This window comes from Zosterops lateralis, assembly GCF_965231275.1.
Source record: "Zosterops lateralis genome assembly, chromosome: 7".
Lineage (NCBI taxonomy): Eukaryota > Metazoa > Chordata > Aves > Passeriformes > Zosteropidae > Zosterops > Zosterops lateralis.
Genome location: NC_139767.1, coordinates 8679051 through 8693030, shown reverse-complemented (window position 1 = coordinate 8693030; position 13980 = coordinate 8679051). Strand labels below are relative to the sequence as shown.

At 50.1% G+C, this 13980-nt stretch overlaps 1 protein-coding gene across 7 annotated transcripts in view; it reads left to right on the top strand.

Moving 5' to 3' along the window:
- The window catches only part of TMEFF2 (transmembrane protein with EGF like and two follistatin like domains 2), a gene marked incomplete at its 5' end in the record, with an annotated part of 396858 nt that overhangs the window by 260388 nt on the left and 122490 nt on the right, over window positions 1-13980 (top strand). For 6 of the 7 annotated variants that reach the window (XM_083865163.1, XM_083865161.1, XM_083865160.1 and 3 more), the window contains 2 exons: window positions 7409-7518; window positions 13288-13417. In XM_083865163.1, coding sequence (XP_083721289.1) covers window positions 7409-7518; window positions 13288-13417 — 240 coding nt within the window. Of the gene's footprint in view, window positions 1-5852; window positions 6037-7408; window positions 7519-13287; window positions 13418-13980 lie in introns of those variants that run through there. The other variant, XM_083865159.1, reaches the window with a different exon arrangement.

Here is a 13980-nt window from a genome sequence, read left to right as displayed (position 1 = left end):
AATCTTTAGGATCCGTGCATTTCAATCCATCTATTTAAAACTGAAGGTAAAAGGATCACAGTATTTATTTACGTTTTCCATGCCCTTTGTACACTTTTTCCTGACATCAATTTCATGTGTGGAACAGCACAAAATAGTGTTCCAGTGTAAATTGCAATACTTTGTTCTGTCCCCTTGGCATGTGCCGGCAAATTCAGTTGAAAGCAAAAGCGTAACACCAGACAGCTTTTTTGGCACAACAGGTCACCAAAGCAGTGGAATGTTTCAGTCAAAACTCAAAGTGTGAGACATTGCTGAAAGGCAAGTTGTCTTTCAGGCAAAGCTGAGACCTTTCTTCATCTTTATACATGACAAGTCTTGCTCTGAAGCAGTTAATTACAATGAAAAATATGGCATGGTTTTCTCTTAACTGTACATGAATTGTGCTTGGATTCCATACTAGTCCCAGGGAAGAACAAGAGCCATATTTTGTCTCATAAGCAAAGGGGGGAAAAAAAGTCTGTCATGATGTAGATGAATGTAATCTACTTGTTGTTTATAGACCCAAAGGATCCCTCAGAGCATTAAAAATCCATGTGATATCCAAGAGCGGCATACTTAGCATGGAGATATGTGATTTAGCTGAAAGCTGTATAAAATCTGTAAAACTGCATGTAGGCAAAGAGCTCCCTACTGCCTGTGCATTCGAGTGAAGCCATGTGTGCTTTTCCTGCACACATGAAAAATAGATGATCATAAAATCTGCTTGAGATTCACAAACTTCTGACAGAAACACGTGTCTAAGCTAAGTATGCCAACTTTTGGTCAAACTAGGGCTGAAAATACACAGACCTGAAATAAGCATTGTTCTTCCATGCTGAGGGAAGAAATTCCAGCTTCATACAGAGCAAGTGCATACAAGTTGTGTGTCCTTCACTGGCCTTCTGCTGGAACAGATAACATCCTTTCCTTCTGCCTGGGGTCTTTTGATTGACAATTGGGTCTCCAAGCCCTTTCTGGTGGGATTTTTTGAATCAGACCCATGCTTTTGTCAAGAAGAATTACCATTTAGAACTGGTGACCCCCACACTCCATTCTCTTTAGGATTGGCTGGGACCACCATGTTTGGGCAAGCGTCTTGTAAGTTAAATAGGTTTATTCACTTTTTTTTCTTAGGAACTACAACTAGTGGTGGTAGCTTGCAGTAGGTCACACACGCAGTGCTCTTACTCTCTCAAGAATTGTGCAGAATGGGCTTTGGTTGGGGTTTTTTTTCAATTCTGTAAATGTGTGTTTCACAAACAGGCTGTGATATGGTGACAACAGGGAAGGGGCTAAATCAAATGTCCCTTGTTCATTTGATGGGATTTGTTCTTAGCAGCTGTGGAATGTTAGCCCATACTTCTAGAGCTGGCTCAAAAAAAACATTATTCATAAATATTAGCTGAGTTGTAAGAAGCCTTTTTTCACTCATATTCTTGACCAAGTTTACCTTCCTAGGGCCTTCAGAGACATCAGGACATAAAGTGTTTTAAAGATAAGGATCCATGAAGTTAGCTTCATAGTCTTGGCTTCATAGATAGAGAAGAAAGGGAACGGGTGTTGTGTACCCAGAGCTCGTGTTGCTGAGGAGGTTTCGGTACACTCATCTGTACCATTTGGCTTCTCCCAAGTTCTGGGAAACTTTCTGGAATCTGCAGCCTCCCAAGAGCAGCACAGCCAAGATATAATACAAGTGTGAATAACTGAGATTGCGTAATTCCTCGCCGGTACAGCATCTGCTGGCCAAGCACAGCAACAGAGAGCATTACTCACAGACATGGGACTGGCACCAGGTGCAGTCTGGCCCCAGGCCCCCTCTGCCAGCTGCTGCTGCCCAGTCCCAGCTGAAGGAGTGCAGTGCACAGCCAGTACCCACCCTGCCCTCACTTTGAGACATCTGAGGGCCTGAAACACCTCAAACAGCTGCTTGTCAGCTGGGAGCTGATCTCCGAGCATGGGTACGCATGGCATGGCCACGAGTATTGGATAAATCTGCATCAGTACCAGCTGCCCTTCAATACACTCATCAGCCTTATAGCATGAGCATCTCAAAACCGTGCAGGCCTCAGAAAAGCTCTGCAAGAGGAGGGTTTAATACTTGAGATGTAGTCTGCCCTCATCACGTGCAAGAAGGGCTCTTCCAAGAAGGCTATGATTATTTTTGCTGCTCATCTGGCATTAGAGTCAAGCATACAAGGAACCCCACTGGTGGCTCAGTAGCATGACCTCAGTGTTTCAGTGAGGAGATGCTGGCTGCAATTTGTACCTCACACCAGCCTGGCACTGCCTGCATGGTTTACAAGTTGTAGTTTTTGTGCAGCAGTGAGATGGGATGGGCACATCAGGGAGTACAAGACTGTAGATGTCAACTAGCCTAAGTGTTGAAGTATAGCTGGGAATAACGTGCTGCTGAGAGATTGTGTGTGCAGTGTCGCATTAAGAGGGTAGAATTCTTTGGAGCTAGGAACTACATGAAAAAATGATTGTATCTCAGTCTCTATAATTCAGAAGAAATTGCTAGAGAGTGTAATTGAGAAAAGGGGCTTGTGGGTCTAGCCGTCCCTTTCAGAAAAGACAGATATATTTTTTTATCTTAACAAAATTTTTTATAAGTGGAGTTTTCATATCAACACAGAAAATCTTTTTAAGGAAGATACCAGTGCTAGGCAGAGCAAAAACTGTCCTACTCTGCCATGAGGAGATTGCCCTTAAGACGCTTTCAGGTTCACAGTTCTGGCATCACATTGTGGCAATTACAGGACCTCTGGTGGAACTTCCACATCCCAGAGTCTGAGAACCAGTATAGAAACAGGTTCTTCATCTCCCCAGGCAGAGCCTGTTGTGTGAGTGGCTGAAAATAAAGCAGGGTAGTTGTTAGCCAGCACTGTGAGCTCAGTAGCTGTGGTGCTATACAGCACTCTGGGGACAGCACAGGCCAGAGCTGGGCTCTGCTGCTGCATTTAATGGTACTCTGTGAACACCAGGTACACTCGTGGGATCATCTGGAGCACGAGTTATTGTGGCAGGAGGGACATGTCAGAGAGGCTCTGGCTGCTGGTCTGGGAAGGACTGACCCAGCAGTTTCATTCCCCAAGGGGTCTGGTTAGACTGGTCTAAAGAGGGCCAGCAGTGCCTTTATGACCTGTAGCTATGTGAAAATGAAGGTAGGTTGGGGTGGAAGAAGGGAAGAGAGTGAAGGAAAAGAAGAAAAAGGGAATCGAAACTGCAGGTTTTGCTAATTGCAACCAGGGGAATGGAGAGAAGTGACACCACACAGAAGAACCAGGGAAGTGGGAAGAAGAAACAAGAGGGGAGCAAAAAGATAGGAAGAGAGAGGAGGACATTCCCCTGGTGTGAGGCTGTGTGACTGTGGTACCTGTGGCCAGCCAGGACATTTTTGATTTTTAAGCACCTCAGTGATGTGTCAAGTAGAGAGCGGAGTTTTAACACGCAATAATGAATATGAAGGAAAAAAAAAAATCAGACAAAAACGTTAAAACAAAAAGGAAGAGAGGACAGGGAAATAAAAGGAATGTGATAGTATATGAGGTAATTGAATGGCATGAAAAAGTGAAGCAAAGAGATTAAAGGAGAGAAAAAAATGATCTGGCACCAGGTGCTCAGCTGGCAGATGCTCTGTAATCCCACAGAAGATGAAGGATAAGATTCAGTGCAACCACTAGCAGGCAGTAAAAATTAGTATTTTCTTTCTGCTTAGGTCTTGATTAGTAAATAGGAAACTGTAGGCACGGATTTGTGCGGATCTTCATCAGAGCTTTAGAACATATTGGAATGTGCAAACTGATACCCTTTAACTGCAGCAAAGGCTTCTGGAGTACAGCTGGGCAGAAGAGGTCAATACAGGGAGCAGCAGGTGGGCAGACAAAGGATGTACGAGGGAGGAAGGAGGCAGAAGAAAACCTGGTTTAGAGCTTAGGGAGAAGCTAGACGGGAATTAAGTGAGCGTGAAGTATTCCTTGGCTCCCGCATTCAGTGCCCCTATATGAAGAGATAACGAGCAGTAATGCTGGTGTAAGGACTTGCGTGGACTCTCAGCTTAGGGGTCGAAAAGGAGGTCATCCTTTCGGGAGCAGCAAACTTCAGCAGGGTCTCCTCGCACACATTCGGGGGTCTCCAGGCCCGGAGGGAACCGTGCCCTTCTCCAGCCTGCAGCGCCCACTCCCGCGGCTCGCCCGCGCCGTGCCGGACCCTCGGGGATGCCGAGCTGCCCCCAGGGCGGAGGAGGGGCAGGGCCAGCCCAGCCCAGCCCGCCTGCCGCCCGCCCAGCATCCGCACAGAGCCGCGGTCCTGCCCGGCCCGGCCGGCCGCGGGGTCCAGCGCCCGTGTTCAGAAAGCGCTTCCCTGCTGCCATCTGCAGAAATCGATCCGATCTCTTTTTTATTATTCTCCAATCTAAGGCGTCCTTGCCGCCCCATCCGGCCGGCAGCAGGGGATGCTGAGCGCCGCTCGGGGGCCAGGGGTCCCGTTTACCTGGCGGTGTCTGCGGCGGGCCCGGGGAGGCGCGGGGGAGGAGGAGGCGAGTCGGGCCGCCCCAGCCCTGCGGCTCCCAGCCCCGGCCGAGCAGGGAGGGTGAGGGGGATGCTGCTGCCGCTGTGCTCCCGCCGCCGGGAGAGCGAGGGGAGTCCCCCACGACCGTCCTGGCTACCGCCTGCTAAAGCTGGAGCCCCAGACAGGAGGAGGGAGGAGGATGCGCGGCGCAGGGCGCAGCGGGGGAGGCGGTTCCCGCAGCCCCGTGGCACATCGCCGGCTGGAGGCGGCGGGATGCCGCTCCGCTCCGGGGCTGCGCTCCGCCAGCGTGCCTTAGGTGCGGGGGGCAGAGCAGCGCTCCGTGCCAGCGTGATGGTGCATTTTCCTCCGGCTCCGTCGCGGGGATGGTGCCGCAGCCCGGCCAGACCTCGGCCACTGCCTGCTGAGGCTGGGCAAGACCTTCCCTCTCTCTCTCTCTTCTCCCTGCTTTCCCCGCAGTGCTCGTTCCTTCCCCTCGTCACCTCTCCGGCCCTATGCCCGCTCCAGACCCCACGGCCGTGACGTGACGGTGTTTTATTTTCCCAACGTGGCAGCCGCGCCTGATTAAACACCGGCACCCGGGCGGCAACTTCAGCAGCACCCGCGCGGTGTGTGCGGTCTGTGCGCGGGGGTGTCACCCATGTCCCTGCCCGCGGGCGCGCTGCCCACCTGCGGCTGCCGCCCGTGCGCGCACCTGTCTGGGCGCGGAGAGGAGCGGCGCTGCCCGCCCCGCGCCCCGTCGGGGCCGGCGCATCCCCGCAGCCGGCGGGACGGCGCAGGGGTGCGGAGCGCTGCCCGTGGCCCCGCTGTCCCCGCTGTCCCCGCTATCCCCCTCGCCGCCGCCCTGCCCTGCCCCGGGCGCTGCCGCGGGGCTCCTCCAGCCCAGCCCAGCCCGGCCCCGCCCGCCGGCCCCGCAGCCCGCTCGGCCAATGGGGGCGGCGCGGCGGCGCACGTGACGCGGCGGGCCGGGACGCGCTCTTCCCCCGCGCAGAGGGATGCGGGCGGCAGAGCGGGGCAGGCGGCGGCGGCGGCGGCTGCGCGGCGGCGGCCCCTCCGCGCCCTCCCCCCGCTCCCCGCCGCCCGGCCCCTATGGCAGCCGCTCCCCGCCCCGCCGCCGCCCGCTCCCCCGCGCCGCCCCGCCGGGCTCCGCCGCTCGCTCCAGCGTAGCGCCCGGCCGCCGCTCGCCGACCCGCTGCCGCCGCCGGCCGGGGCCCCGGGATGCCCGGCGGCCCCGCCGCCCGTCCCTGCCGCCCGCCGCGCCGCCCGGGGGGCACGCCGCCGCCGGAGAGTTGAGTTAGGAAGTCATGGTGCCCTGGGAGCCCTCCCCGCCCCGGCAGTGCGGCGGCGGCGGCGGCTGGACGCTCTGCGACTGCTGCTGCTGGCTGCTGCTGCCCGCCGTGCTGCTCGTCCTCGCCCGCCCCGACAAGCTGGCGGCCTTCCCTACCTCCTTAAGCGACTGCCAGACGCCCACCGGCTGGAACTGCTCCGGTAAGCCCCGGAGCGCCCCGCGCCCGGCCCGCCGAGCGTCCCGGCAAAGCCCCGCCGGGCGCTCCGAGTTGCGCGGACGAGCCCGGGAGAGGCAACTTCACGGGGTGATGCCGCGTCCCGTCGGACGCTCGGGAACAGCGAAGGCTAAAAGTGCCGGGCGTCGGGGCTCGCCGCCGCCGTTCCCGGTGCGGCCGCAGCCCCCGGGGCCCCGCTTGCCCCCCGCTCCGCTTGCCGGGCGCGGCAGCCGCGCCCTCCGCCGGTGCGGGCAGCGAGCCCCGGCCCCGCCGAGCGCGGCTCTGCGCTGGAACCGGGCGCTCGGCGGGCGGGAGCGGGAGCGGGCAGAGCGGGATGCGGGTGCGCATCCTGCGGGCGGCTCTTCCCGTGCGCACCGAGCGGGCTGTCGGCATCGCCACACCGGGAACCCGCTGCCTGCGCATGAAGTCGGGCTGACCTTTGTAACATAAGGTTTCCTATGTGGGTCAGCAGCAGGTCCTTCCTTCTCGGATACGTAAAATAATTCGGGAATCAGGCTGTAGTAGCCTTGCAAGGGGGAGAGCGTTATTTGGGTACTGCGTGCATCGCACATGACGCGTTAGATCGGGGAGAATTTGTGCCGTGAGCTCTTCGTTTTTAACGCGTAGCGATACGGTGAAAAGCACTCGGATGTTTTTTAAAAATCAATGGATTCAGATCTTAATGGGTTTGGAATCTGATCTAGCTGTTTTGTTTAGTATCTAGCCACTCGCTGTTGGAGTGGGAAGTCAGCTAGCGAAATCTGAAATTCATGCTTGTATTCGTGAACTGAATCTTCAGTCAGATCTGTTGGTTTTTCCTGGAGAATCTGAAGGCAAAGAGCTCGGTTCACTCAGCGGCTCGTGGGGAGCCTGCCACTGCTCCTGTTAACTTAGAGGTCATCAATCTTCATTGGGATCAGGCAGACCATCACAGAAAACACACAGCCTGTTTGTCTTTATTATTGGGGGCTTTGTTGTGTCATGAGCTGGAGAAATTCCAATTTGGACTTTTGTCCAACAGATTTGTTATCGGATGGGGATAAGTTGATGACATTTCCAACCCAGAGCCATGAAATTGCATAATTACCGGGTGACTTTTGAGGAAACCGAGTCTGTGGAAAAAAAAAAAAAAAAAGTGCATGAGGTAGTGGGGAATAAGAACTGAGAGAAACACCGAGGGAGAAACAAGAGGAAAAGTGAAAAGCTGAGGACAGGGAAGGACAAAAGGAGATCTGGACTCTGTCAATTTCATCAACAAGGTTATTGTGCTGTGTGCATTAAAATGCAATCATCCCGTATAGTTCCTATTGCTAGTCCAAAGCTGACTTTTTTTTTTTTTTCCTCTCTTTGCATTTGAGGTTATGATGACAGAGAAAATGATCTCTTTCTCTGCGACACCAATACCTGTAAATTTGATGGGGAGTGTTTAAGGATTGGAGACAGTGTGACTTGTGTCTGTCAGTTCAAGGTAAGAAGATTGATATTTTGTTCTCTAATTCACTAATGAGAATACAAATCAAGGCTCTCCCTTTATAACCTATCACTTGGCAATTTATTTCTCTATGTGCAGAGAAGTTAGAGGGAAAAGCTGACAGTGAGTATAAAAGCTGGCAGGAGAACCAACTGGTGTCAAGAAGACATAAGTTTCTCTGGGAAAATGCAGATGCTGTGGCTTTAAATGTCCCTTCGGGTCTGCAGTTCCAGGTTGTGCATTTCTGATTTTTCATCCCTGCCCTTTTAACGAGGATTTAGAGCCCTTTCTAAATTCATTTCTGATACAGATCATGGCTTATTGTATTCGGAGTTCTGATCTAGTTAAAGAAATGGATCTGTAATGTGCTTATGCAATATTTTCAGGAAGGGCTGCATAGTGACAATGCTTCTGCCTGTTTATCTGCCCAGCTGATCAGATTAAGGAGCAATCCCTCTGTTCCAAAATGATGAACTTCCTTTAGGTTTTATATAGTTTTAGGAGAGCTATTACTGAGTAGTAAGGGGTTTTCCTTCTATTTCTTCTCTCTTCCTCTCTCAGCTACATCTAAACCTTAGCCCTTCTCATAGTCAGACGATTTCATTATGAAGGATTCCATTTAATGTTTCAGCTAACTCGCAAAACAGCTGGTCTTTAAATAATGACCTGAATAGAAACCACACAAATTAAAGGAGTTTAAAGCATGTACCAGCACAGGGTTGTATGCATGTTTATGCTCCAATGTTTTTCTGCATTTTAACGTGGATTGGTGAAGTTGTGAAACTTACAATGCTGATTTGAGTGTTTACAGTAGAGCAGGCCAAATAGTGCACAGCTCAGGATTGTGCACATCTGTAATGACTGTGTTAATATTGAGCTTTGATAGACCATTCACATTAAAGCATTGCAAGTATCGTTTGTATTTCTAGAGCCAAATGTGCCTTCGGAGATAAAACCCAAGTGAAAAGTTCCTTCATTTTAAACAAAGAAGGAGTTTTCTCTAATGAGAACAAGACAGTAGTTCTTAAATGCTTGTGTTTCCCATGTTGGAAGGGAATTCATATTGGCCATGGGAATCTTTTATTCCATTTCGAGTTTGCATGCAATCAAAAATTCAGCGTAAGAATGCTGTTTTGAGCATTTGCCTTGGCTCAGCCTATGCAGTGATAGAAGGGTTATGGTCTAGTCTGCTTTCTCTTTCTAAGAAAAATCTGTAAGGCAGTGAAGCCTCTGATTTGTCCCATTGCCTGGTGGTAAGCCAGGGCAGATGTTGTGCCATGAGCCTGGGGCACTTAGAGCAGCCACTGATAGTGCTTGGGTCTTGTCTCTGGTCCCTGTTTGGTGTTGCCATTTGTCATAAAGCAGTGAACTCATAGCCTGGAGTGTGCAAATTCAGATGTTGCCATTGTCAGGGAAGAAGGCATTGGGAGCGCTGTTTTCTCAAGGCAGGTGCTGATCCCTGGTGATTTAGGATAAATGAAGCTAGGTAAACCTCTCCAGTCTGTGTGGTCCCCTCTTTGAGAGGTGAGCAGTCCAAGTATGCTGAGTTTAGCAGTACTGTAGGGGGCAGTTAAAACAGGTAATTGGTATATGAATATGCAAATAAGATTGAAAGAACGAGTTGGGACATTGTAGGGCCAATTACTGAGAAATGGGTCGAAATCAACAGCAGTCTTTGGTTTCAGTGGCCTTTGGATGAGGCCCTGTAAACACTCAGAGCTCTTTGTCTTGCTGTGAGCCCTCTGTGGAGCCGCAGGGCTGGCTGTGACCTTGGAGGGCACGTTACCTGTGGCTGATGCTGTGGCAGCGCTGCCAAGGGCGCTCTGGTGCCGGGGCTTCTGTACTCAGACATGAGCGCTTTGATAGAGGCACAGCTTGGGGGGATGTTAGCTGCTCTTGTAACATCAGTGGACAGTGTGACAAGCCAAAAAGATATGCCACTGGAGTAGAAAATTAAATTCTGGTGTGGTGGCTGAGGCTGGCTAAGTGAGGCAGAGCTGGCCAGATAATTTATATCACGACTAAGGGGGACCCTCATCAGAATTCAGGGCTCCTGTTTCAGTGACAATTCTTTGTGGTGATAGTGAGCAAATCAAGAGCAGGCTCCTCATCGCTATAACTGAATTTTATGTCTTTTCAGAAATTTGAGAAAATAGACAAGGAGAGAGAGCTCATTTAGCCTCTGTCCTGATGAAAAGTTCTGGGCTGACCAGCCTCTGTCTTGGGGCTGAGAACACTGGAGAGCAGAGCTTCTGCAGTCTTTGTTTGGGTTTGTTCAAACCAGAGTTACAGATGCTTCATGTCTGCCCAAGTGGAGTTAAAATTAATTTATTTTTATTTGAAAGGATGAATATGATCAGACTGCTCTGGAACAGCCAAGTTAGACTTCCAACCCTGGAGAGCCAGCAGGCATGTGCTTGAAAAAAGAGGTTCATATTGGCTGGTTCTCTTGTCACAGTCTACTGTGATACCTATCAATGAGACATGTATTTCATTGAAAAACACCATGGCCTCACTGGTCAGAAGATGCAGACCCATCCCCTGTGCAGGACAAGCCCAGACTTTGGTGCTGGCAGGGAGGGAAGGCACTGGGACAGTGCTGGCTCCAGCAGGAGGGCTGGGCATGTGGGAAACGACCAGCCCTTCCTTCCCTCAGACTCAGTGGGTCCAACAGAAGGTGCAGAGCTCTGCCAGCAGGCATGTGGTTGGAGACATGGCTTACTGGGGTCTGTACGTGTTAGCCCAAAGCCATAGGTCTGGCAGCTGGGCTTTTGCCTTTTATATTTCATGAACATATCAAAATAATGTACCAGGCATTTCCATCAGTGTCTTTGCTCTTGAGTCACCAAGCCTGTGGACAGTCGCTGTTTTTTATGAGAGGAAGGAGTCCCTCTTTCATACATATCAAGTCTTCCACATGCTTCAGTGTTTGTGGAGCTGCAACATCACCTGTCCAACTTCCAGCTTTGTTATATTTCTGGAATATATTTTTGTGCTACTTGGTTCAAGATGGGAGTGGCATTTCGGGAGTAGTTGATCCATGGAACTAAGAGGAGGTCAAGCTTTTAACAGTGTTACCAGGAGGAGGAGTTACACAGTTACACAGGTTCCCATTATCTTTAGGAAACAAACCACCTGTTTCAGTGCTCAGCACTGATCCCAAGGCTCCCAAAGATGGTTTGTCCCTGGCTGTGATAGTGGGCACTCGAAGCTGAAGGTGCTGAGGAAGGCAGCCTTTGACTGACACTTGCTGAAATTGCCTGAGTCCATTTCCCCACCCTACAGCTATATTTTAAAAACTGGCATGCATAAGAGACAAGTGGCCAGTGTGGCACTGTGCTGCTTGGTTTAGTGGGAGTTTTGACATGGATTTCCCTGGGGACTTGCTCAGCCCTTGCTTGGGAATGAAGAATCATTCCTATATCTAGGATCTGGTCTGTTGAGCCCTAAATCAATGACAGAAACACGTTACTAGACTGAGAGAACTGACATTCAATACCTGATATTCTCCAGCACTAGCAGGAAGTATTTTGTGATTGTGATGAGCTGTGAGCACAGGGTTCAGCAGGGGCAAACACAAGAGTCTAGCTCTAGTGGGTTAGGAACCACCTGGTGACTAACATGACAACCCTCTCATCAGTGGTCTTGTTTTCTTTCCTGGGTAACTTCCTCTACAGTTTCCAGCTCAAAGCCAAGGCAGGATCCATGTGGAAGACATCCCTCCCTTTGCTCCTTTATGACTCCTGTCTTTTCCATCTGAATCCTAGTTTTTCAAAGGTGCTGGTGGGGAGAGTGGACTCATACCTCCTGGGACCCTGGTGTCTCTCAGATGCATTTGAAAATTGCCAACCTTTGTGAGAAGTTCCAGCCTAACTCACAGCACTCCGTTCTGTGGTTTGGGATCTCTTATGTGGGGCTGTCTGGCCTTTCAGATCTGCAGCTGAGTCTGTGTCAAAGATTGTCCCTTGCTCTGGGTGAAACCAGCAGAGGAGCTGCCTTTGTGTTTCTCAGGCAGAGAAGTTGCCACTGTGTTTCTTGGGCAAAGAATCCAACCTTGTTTCTACATGTAACAAAGCCTGTTGAGATACTCCCGGCCAAATTCCTCACAAATCCTTGGGTGACAAGCAGATATTACACCTAAAGCAAGCATGATTTGATGCTTCATGCTTTAAAAAATATGCACAATTGTGTTAATTGTCCTGGTTATGTATTCCAGATCAGCCTCCAGCAATTGCTGTTGAGCTTCTGGATGAAGTTGGCATTTTATGCTTGAAACATTGCTCAGATTTGGAACATAATAGTGAAAATAGCCTAGAAACATTTTTAATCAACAGTTTAAAATCTCTGCATGGAGGAACCCTCCATGAGGAGCAGAAGGAGAGGAATTCTGCTGTTGTGGTTGCTGTTTTTCTTCCTTGTTCTGAGGGAATATGGTGCTGGGGGTGGACAACATCTTGGGAAGATTGAAGAGAATACAATGCAAAAGGAAAATGTCATTTGTTTTGGCCCAATCAAAATGTCACTCTGACCAACTATGAATAATTTCTTGGCAGCTGCTCTGTGTGGAGGCCTGCAATTAATGCAATCTATGCAATTGTTTGTGTTAATCACTTCTGTAGTCATTCAGTTTAAAGCATTTTTGACATTAATATCCCTGATATTTCAGTTCTGCAGTTTGCATTGTGCCCAACAAGCACACCTCAGACACGTTGTGGCATAATACAGCTAAATAGGGTGTATGATTTCTCCTAAATTTTTACTTGGATTTGGGCAGAGGTGAGCATTTATAAATAATAGTTGTGATCATTCCATTTGTTCTAATTAAACAATGAGGCATACCAGGAGTAGGGTAATCACGAGATAATCATATCCCTGGTATAATTGCCATGTGCAGGGCACATCCAAGTATTTCTGAGCCTCCAAGCATGATTATCTTGTGATAACTGCACCCGTAGGTTGCCCAATTTTTGGTATAAAATGAAATTATTATTTTTTTGAATGAACGAGAAGGGGCAAAACTGCCTTCCAGTGGTAGAGGAAATCAGGCAGAGCTCAGCAGGAGTTTGAACCAAAGCAGGGAGTGCACGGTGTGAGAAACTTCTTCACTGGCTGAGCTTGCTGCAGTGCTGCCACTCCTCCCCTCCGGCCACCGTGGGGAGAGCTTGGACCTTTGTGGAGCATCCCAGCTGCAGGTTGCCGGGAACAGCAATGTCTGTGCAGAAAGAGGGATGGACTTAGATCCTTGGTGTCTCAGAAATAATTCCCCTCTGTCCAGTCAGTGCTTGAATAGTTAGATAAACACTTACGTGTGTGTGTGTGTGTGTGTGCAGAGCTCCGTAGCACTGCGGGTGTGTGTGTGCAGGAGGAGGGGAAGAGAGAGCCTGTTCATTACTATTTGTCTGCAGCCATCCAATGGAAACACAGGAGCTGTTAGTGCAGATGTGAGGAGTCATTTGCCTTGCCCGTACTCCTTCCCTGGGAATGCCCCCTGCTCCTGCTGCCAGTGAGAGACCTCTCTGAGGCACTTACTGAACCCTTTGCCCATTCAGATTACCTTTCCCCTAATCTCTTCAAATCTGATTTTGCTTTTTAAAAATACCCACCCTCTCCCCTGATAGTTGTAAAGGTGAGAGAGGATTGTCAGTGTCTCCCTCTCTGTTGTTTTCCTAGGCTGGGAGCAGGGTGTGTGAGTGGGGGGCACCCAGATGGGTGCTGTGCCCCCTGCTCGTGTGACTAACGCTGCTGCTCTCTGTCCCTTCCCATCAGTGTAACAATGACTACGTGCCCGTGTGTGGCTCCAATGGTGACACCTACCAGAATGAATGCTACTTGAAACAGGCTGCCTGCAAGCAGCAGAGTGAAATCCTGCTTGTGTCCGAGGGATCGTGTGCCACTGGTATGTATAACTCACTCCAGGCTGCCTGCTGGCCCTGCCCTCCAGGAAAATGGCCTGGGGATGGCAAAACCCATTTGAATTCTTGCTTTGAATTCATTACTGGTTAATTCTTTGCAGTTTGGGGCATGAGAAGTTGCTGCCATCCTTCCATTTCAAGTAATTTACCATAGGGTCGCAGTTCCTTATACACAGTACCCCTGGCACTGTTTGGAAGAGTTCAGCACAGAAGTAAATTTATTTTTTTAATTTGTATCTTGTGCTCCTAATCATCCTGTGCCCTTCGCTTCTCAGCTGTTATGACAAGTGAACTGGTAGCAGATTAAGTGAGCAGATGTCTGATAAATGGGCATCTGGATTACCACAAACCTCTCCATAATCTGGAGAGAGAGAACTGGAGTGTTATTGCCTGCAATCCAGTTTCTTAGGTTTTTCCTTATCCTTGTAGGGCCAGATCCCCAGCTGGTGTGATTCAATAGTCCACTGGTTATAATGAGCCCTGCCAATTCATACCAGCTGAAGATTTAGTCCAAAGCACACATAATGAACAGGTCTGTGCCACAGGT